A 7,335-nucleotide genomic window follows, 5' to 3' on the forward strand; every position below is an offset into this window, starting at 1 on the left:
TTCTCAAGAGACACATTAACAAAGAAATAACGATCTAATTCGCTCTTTTCTGGGTTCACTTCCAATTAACCAGTTTATCTGTAAGGTTCTCAGGGGCCAACAGGTTGAAAATAGAGTCCCTCTTACTACAGTCAGTGCCTTTGGACTGCTGTTTCCAGGATAGGTGTAGAAACTTGAATGAGGCTGACGTGATCTCTGCTAAGAAGAAGCAGGACAGAATTCCTGAAGACAGCAAGCAATCAGGACTCATGGTAGAGGTGATATCTTTTATTAAACCATCTAGATTTTGAAGGGGACAAGGTCCTGCCTCAGTCCTGAGGACACAGGATGGAACGGAGGCAAAATCCACCAAAGACTGGAGCAAAGGTAAGGCCCATGGATGGACTGGGAAACAGGGTATGAACAAAGAACCAAAATCCCTTGTCACTACCAAATGGTACTTACGGACTGTCCAACTTTTCAGAGGCAACCTCCTTATCTTTCTCACTGGGTGGGAAAGGCTGTGCCGAGACAGAAGTGAAAGGCTCCCCTTTACCAATCACTTCCAGTCCATCTAGGTCCTTGGGAAAAATGCAATTGGCATAAAGAGAGGGGAAAGGTCGGTTAATTTTTCTTCTTACATAAAAATCAGATCCAAGATGTAGGTGCAAGCAAGGTGAAATGCAGGCACCTGCACCCAAGCTACAATCTAAACCACTCTCGGGTGCTGCCTAACCCCAGCTGTGCCTAAACTCCACAAGTGCCTCAGACTTTGGCTTGAAAGTTTTCCCAGGTGCATACAGTTGTGCACATGCAAAGCTCCCAGTCATGGCAGGGCTGAAGAGCCTGGCACATCTGGCCAAAGGGGACCCAGAAACCAGGTGTTTCTTTGCCTCAGGCCCCTGATCCGTGATCCACTCTGCAGTTTCAGAGCACACCTAACACATCAGGTGACAGGATCAAGGTCCCCAAAAAACACAGGTGTGACACCTGCTTTCTTCCAACATGCAGTGGAAAGGGAAGGTGCTGGTGTCCCCTACTTCCCCAAGCCCAGTGGCTGGAACGATTACCCATGAAGTGCGAGACCCAAGCTCAATTCCTTTCTTCCTCTCCCTGAAGTGATTCAAGCCCATATCTCCCACCTCCTGGACAACACCCCAATCACCAGGCAACAGGCTATTGTGGGACAGGGTCATTCTCCACCCCCACCCCTGCTGAAGTTAGGAAGAAAAGATTTCAAGATTCACAGGACCAGAAGGAAAGAGCCAGGAGGAGTAGGCTTTGCGGGGCCTAATTTTCAGACACCCAAATTTTTTCTCGGAGACCCCAAGTTCCAGGTCAAGTTATGCTAGACTGTTACAGCCTTCAGCATGGAAGAGGCAATGCACAATACACTGCCTTAGTGGTAGCGGTAACAGTGCACAGTCCACTGCCACAATGCTGTGGAGAGGGCCCTTTGTCTTACCGGCTGATTAAAATCCAGCTCTTCCAGGAGGGATTTGAGCTCCTGTCTTCGATGCTTCAGGAAAAGACTCTTGTCCCAGGTGAGACGGAACGGGGGCTCCTTTGGTGGCTGGGAACCTATGGCATCACCCAGACAGGGGCTCAACATTTAAGTTGTTTAACTCACGCCCTGAGCTTTGATCGCGCAATGCTCCGAATATCCCTGGACAACATCTCCGAGGAACACACGGCCTCAATAGTGTGACCATCGTCATAGCAGTGTCCAGCCCATGTTAACGAGGACTACAGCAGTGTAGCTTTTAATACACAGTACATCCCTCTATGTGACTGGATGTCCAAAAGAGCGTAACCAGCTTTGCCAGGCAGTGTGAATGTCTTCCCAGTGGCTTAAACCAGTGGAAGGTTATTTAATCTCTGCTGCTCTGCACCCCTTTCCCTCTACGCTTTGGCTCTGCCGGGGGGACGTTCCCTCACCTGTCTCCATCCGGATAGTCTGAGGTTTCCCGATGTGAGTGACTGGCTCTGGGTAGCCACGTTCCTTCTGGGTCAATGTCAGGGTCAGGCCAGTGAGCTCATCTCCGATATAAGTGGACTGGCTCCAAAACTCACTTCCTACACGGTAGCCCTACGGTGGAAAACAAAGGTCACAACGACGGACACCTTCAGGCAAGAAAAACTCATCTGTCAATCTCACAGGCATGGGGAACTAAACAGCGGGCAACCTCTCCCATGGCTCAGAAGAATACTTAGAAAGCTCTTCACAGGCAAGCAGAACAAGCAGCATTTCTAGGTGGCTACTGTCAAAGGCAAAAAAATCTCTTACTTTTCACTCTGTGTTACCTGTGATGACCCCTCCTCAACCCAAATGACATAATAACTAATTGAAGGCTCAAGTGACACTAATGTGAGAAATTTGCATCAGTGTGGATATACTGTTAGTCCCATACATGTCTGGTAGATGCTATGAGGCCAACATTTTAAACCCTCTTCTCTTTAAAATAACAGAGAGCTCCACAATTTGCCGAGGACCTGCAGTGGATCGGTAAGCATCTTCAACGCTAGGTCCAATTCTTTATGGGACTAACACCTTAGCCCAACTGACGCCCTTTCTCAAGAAGCGAATAGTCTGGAGTCTGCAGAAGTGAGATGCTCACCTTCCCAGGATGGAGAGCAGGGAGGCAGCGGTCAATGAGGGAACGCTCTTCCTGGACTCGTCTGAAATCATCTGAGAGATTCATCAGCAGCTCATCCGCTGGTTTCTGAAGCAGCACTTAAATACAAACGCAATGGCGTCATCTCCGCTCCTAACCACAGTCCCAAAAAATTAGCCTCACTTCTTCCAGCTACATCCATTCCCAACACTCATGTTTACTGTAACCTCCTTCCAGACAGCACCACTCCTCTGCCTCGCTCCTGCCACCAGCCACGACTGTATAACCCACCAAGTCAGCATCCCCCAGAGCGAGAATGTCCCGACCCACCTTAAATAGGTGAAGCTCTGCAAATGTGTGTGCAATTTTATAGCACCAGAATTACCCAAATTAGCTAGGCCTTAATCTTCTAGGGACAATAATAACTTACTGCAATGGTGTCTGTATCTCCCACGCCCACATGACATTCACACAACAAAGCTGCCCCAGCTGTACTCACTACACAGAGATTTCTGCTGCTTCTTCCTGAGGGCCATATTGCGATGCCAGTTCTGGAGAGCCTTATGCTGTGATGGTGGAGTCCAGTAAAACTTTTTCCTCTTCCCTCCCCCTTGTTTCTCTCTGTACTTCTCTAAAGCTGCCATTGTAACATCTAAGTGGGAATCATCAATCAGTTCAGCTACCTGGACAGAAAATAAAAGGCTATAAACAGCATCTCCAGCCATGAACAGCCATCACAATAGTAAATGGGGCAAAGAAAAAGAGTGCATTGGATTGCCACTGTATTTATTCAACCATATCTGGATGGAAGAGAGGCCTGGCCTGCACAACACCATACGCAAGCAATTGTATAACTGGGCACCAATAATGGTGCCGTTGTATTGCATTACCAGCTTCTCCCAGTGGCTACTCAGCCTGGATACTCTCAACAGAAGTGCATCTGGAACTGGGGTCTGAAACTGCAACGGCTTTTTCTGTGGTGCTCTCCTCCCTACAGGACTTGCTAGACCTGCTGCAGCAGTGCCTATAAAGGCAAACAGTTTGCAATACAGCTGGGCAAACCATAATCCGAGGCCCAACAGGTACCTGAAGCACACCAGTTTAAATCAAAAGTGGCTGCATTCACCATGCTGTCTGGAACAGCACTAGTACACAGCAGCACATTCATCATTTCACAAACCCACCTGAACATCTCCTCTAGCCAAGGCTTCTTTCTTGAACTCCTGAAGACTTCCTAAGATGCTGTGCGGAAGAATCTGTTCACAGCTGCCAGCAAACTGTCCTCCTGGCCCTGCAGCAATGGGAGACAGATTGCAGCCATTAGAACTGCGCGCGAGACCACAGGACATCTCTCATCTCTTTATAATGGGTAGAAACAATATCTGAAACTACACAGTTATAAGATTTATTTCTGAACTGCAAACAGTTTTAGGAAGACCAAGTGTGAAAGGTAAGAGCTGAAGTTTAACCTTACCAGAATAAGTCAGTGGCTTCTTGGACTCTTCAGCATCAGCAGGATAAGCTACCAGGAGATGGGTTTTCTTCCCAACTTCTTCAGGCCGATGTCTTCGAATGAGGAATGTTTTAGTAATAGGAGTCTTCTCTGCTTGGGGACACTGGGGAGTGTGGAGCTATAGAAATAGGACAGAGACCCCCACTGAGACTAAGTGGAGTGCTTGACCCACCTCCACCCTTCTAATCCTGCTGGGAATTGGATATGGGTGAGAGGACTTCCTCAAGGTCCAGTAAAGTCCTGACTCCACATTTTAGCTCCTCCCTGGAAAGGCATGGACCAAAGCACTAAAGACATCAGATTAGGTGAAGTCTGAACCACCCTGCCTGCAGTCCTGATGGGGCTGGGGAAGGACCTCAGGGGGAGGAATTCCCAGCTCAGCAGCAGGTGCTACCTCTTGTAGGGTCCGGTCCGGCTTGGGTTTTAGGAGGGGAAAATGGTATTTTTTCAAATATGTGGAATTCTTAAATACTAGGACTGTGATTCCAAACAGGCCAGATGGTTCGTTCTGACATCTGAAAGAGATTATTCCGTAATCCTCTGCTTCTGGGATTTGGTCCTGATGAGTTGACACCAGAAATAGGACAGGGCCACAGGGAACAAATGCAGAGCTCCTGTAGCTTGTTTCTACCCAAATAAATGGTGCAGGATCCCCTACCTATCCAGAGTAAAAGGGAAGCATCACTGAAGGCAGCTGCTCCCACCAACAGAGGACACCACGCTTTGCACCCACCTTCTCCAGGTCTTCCACCTTAATTGCCAGCGCCTGGATTTCATCTCCTTGCAGGACAGAGATGACAGGCTCAGGCTCCTCTTGGATTGGTGGGGAGGGCTGATCAAATGTTTTGGCCTTCTTCTTATCTGAAACACAAATACCGGGAAGGACAGTGACTTCTGCTCCTGGCCCAACAACTATGCCCTGAAATCAGAAGTGGTCTTCAAAATACATGGAAAACTAAAATTCAACATCTCCTGTGCTGAGCACATCATAATTGTCTGAGGACCCAGGGAAAAGGAGAGGTCAATCATCTTGCCTCCTTTCAGCTGGTTTAGGCATAAGGAGGGAAATTTTTAGGAAGCCTCTTTTCAGCACTTAGCAAAATAGAATGAAAAGAAAAAGAAATGCACTGCAAAATGGCAAGAAAAAAAGGAAACATTCATGTGGTCACTCAAACATTGCACTAGGGCTCCTCAGAGCGCAGCTGCGTGTACAAAACAGCAAGACTTCTAAAATATTTATGAAGGCGACTTTTTGCTGCTCACAAATGTACATTATTCATCACAACCTTGCTCATGAAAACAGACAGGCTTCCACTTCTGCCCTGAGCTAGGGGCTCCCTCGCTGCCATCTGTGCGCTCTCCAGTGTTGTGTCCATTCGGGCCCTCTGCTCTGTCTAAAGCAGTGATTCTCTGCCACAGCACCCCAGGGTGCCTTGAGATCATTTCAAGCGTGCTTCAGGGTGCTGCACAATGTTAGCACTGTTAGGTGTACAAACATGATTATAAGGTAAACCCAAAGATTTCAAACAGTGTTAAAAACTCTCTATGATCTGTCTGAGATCTCCACAACGGAAGAACTGCTTTAGTCTTTTTCTGTAGGCAAAACCCTAAAGGGTCTGGGGGCGCAGTGGTGTTCTCATCAATCCTCCCTGTCTCAGGCTACGGGCAGAGGAGGGAGAGGAGGATCCACGTAGTCAACCAAAGACTGCGGCGCTGGTGTCACCGGGAAGGCTTCGGCTTCCATGACCACAGCCCGCTCTTTGGCGAGAGAGGCAGCGAGCTGCTGGGAATAAACAGGAGGAACTTGTCCTCCTGCTAAAGGCAAGTAACTATGATGTCATAGGGATAATGGAGACCTGGTGGGACTCCACCCATGACTGGACCACGGGTATAGACAAGTGGTTGCTCCTAAAGGGAGCAATCCTGGATGTGCAAGCAAAGTCTATCCCATCTTGGAGGAAAGGCAGCAAAAGGGCACAGCAGCCCCCTTGGCTCTCCAGGGAACTGGCGGACCTCCTTCATCTAAAACGACAGACCTACAAAGGATGAAGGATTGGATTCACCTCCAAGGAGGAATACTCTGCACTGGTCCGGACCTGCAGAGAGTGGACCAGGAAAGCCAAGGCTGCGACTGATCTCTGGCTAGCTACAAATATCAAGGACAATAACAAGCCCTTTTTTACATATGTGGGGAGCAAAAGGAAAAGCAAGGGCAACATTATACCTCTGATAAACCAGATGGGACAACTGACAACCGATGCTCAGGAAAAAGCAAACTTGCTAAATAGCACTTTGCATTGGTTTTCCATCAGTCCCATGGGACGCTGATGCCCACTGCAGGACGGCGAGGCCCGGGCGAGGGAGATCCCCTGCCCTCCATCGAAGCTGACCTCGTGAAGGAACACCTCAACAGGCTGGGCACCTTCAAGTCATCCGGCCCTGACAAGCTACACCCCAGGGTACTCAAGGAGCTGGCGAGCATCATAGTCCAGCCCCTGGCACAGATCTTCGAGAGCTCCTGGAGCTCTGGTGAAGTGCCCGAAGACTGGAAGAAGGCCAATATCATGCCTATCTTCAAGAAAGGGAGGAAAGTGGATCCGGCAAACTACAGGCCCATCGACCTGACCTCTATCCCGGGGAAGGTCTTGGAAAAGATTATCAAAGAGGCCATCCTTAACAGACTGGCTGACAGCAACACCCTGAGGGATAGCCAGCACGGGTTTGTTGCGGGTAGGTCTTGCTTGACCAATTTCATTTCCTTCTACAACCAGGTGACCTATCACCTGGACAACGGAGAAGAGATTGATGTCCTATATCTTGACTTCAAAAATGCCTTCGATCTGGTATCCCATGATCACCTCTTGGTGAAACTGGCCAATTGTGGCCTCAGCCACCACGATCCGCTGGTGGGGCATTGGCTCTATGGTCGGACCTAGAGGGTTGTGGTGCCCTGTGACCAGCGAGGTCCCCCAAGGCTCTGTCCTAGGACCTACACTATTTAACATCTTCATCAGTGAGGTGGACATTGGTGTCAGAAGCGGACTGGCCAAGTTCGCTGACAACCCCAAACTCTGGGGTAAAGCCTCCACACCTGAGGACAGGAGGGTGATCCAGGCTGACCTTGACAGGCTCAGGAAATAGGTAGAGAAGAACCTGACAGTGTTTAACACCGAAAAATGCAAGGTTCTCCACCTTGGGAGGAAAAACCTGCAGCATCCTTATAGGCTC

General features: G+C 48.9%; 1 protein-coding gene across 2 annotated transcripts in view; it reads right to left on the reverse strand.

The window, feature by feature from the left end:
* The window catches only part of MYCBPAP (MYCBP associated protein), a 21,774-nt gene that overhangs the window by 6,544 nt on the left and 7,895 nt on the right, over positions 1-7,335 (reverse strand). For both annotated transcript variants that reach the window (XM_019517598.1, XM_019517588.1), the window contains exons 2-9: positions 4,841-4,968; positions 4,069-4,225; positions 3,779-3,885; positions 3,094-3,277; positions 2,598-2,713; positions 1,918-2,068; positions 1,445-1,560; positions 445-560 (exon numbers count right to left, since the gene is read on the reverse strand). In XM_019517598.1, coding sequence (XP_019373143.1) covers positions 445-560; positions 1,445-1,560; positions 1,918-2,068; positions 2,598-2,713; positions 3,094-3,277; positions 3,779-3,885; positions 4,069-4,225; positions 4,841-4,968 — 1,075 coding nt within the window. The remainder of the gene's footprint in view (positions 1-444; positions 561-1,444; positions 1,561-1,917; positions 2,069-2,597; positions 2,714-3,093; positions 3,278-3,778; positions 3,886-4,068; positions 4,226-4,840; positions 4,969-7,335) is intronic.

This window comes from Gavialis gangeticus, unplaced genomic scaffold (assembly GCF_001723915.1).
Source record: "Gavialis gangeticus isolate Ggan-Ray unplaced genomic scaffold, GavGan_comp1, whole genome shotgun sequence".
NCBI lineage: Eukaryota > Metazoa > Chordata > Crocodylia > Gavialidae > Gavialis > Gavialis gangeticus.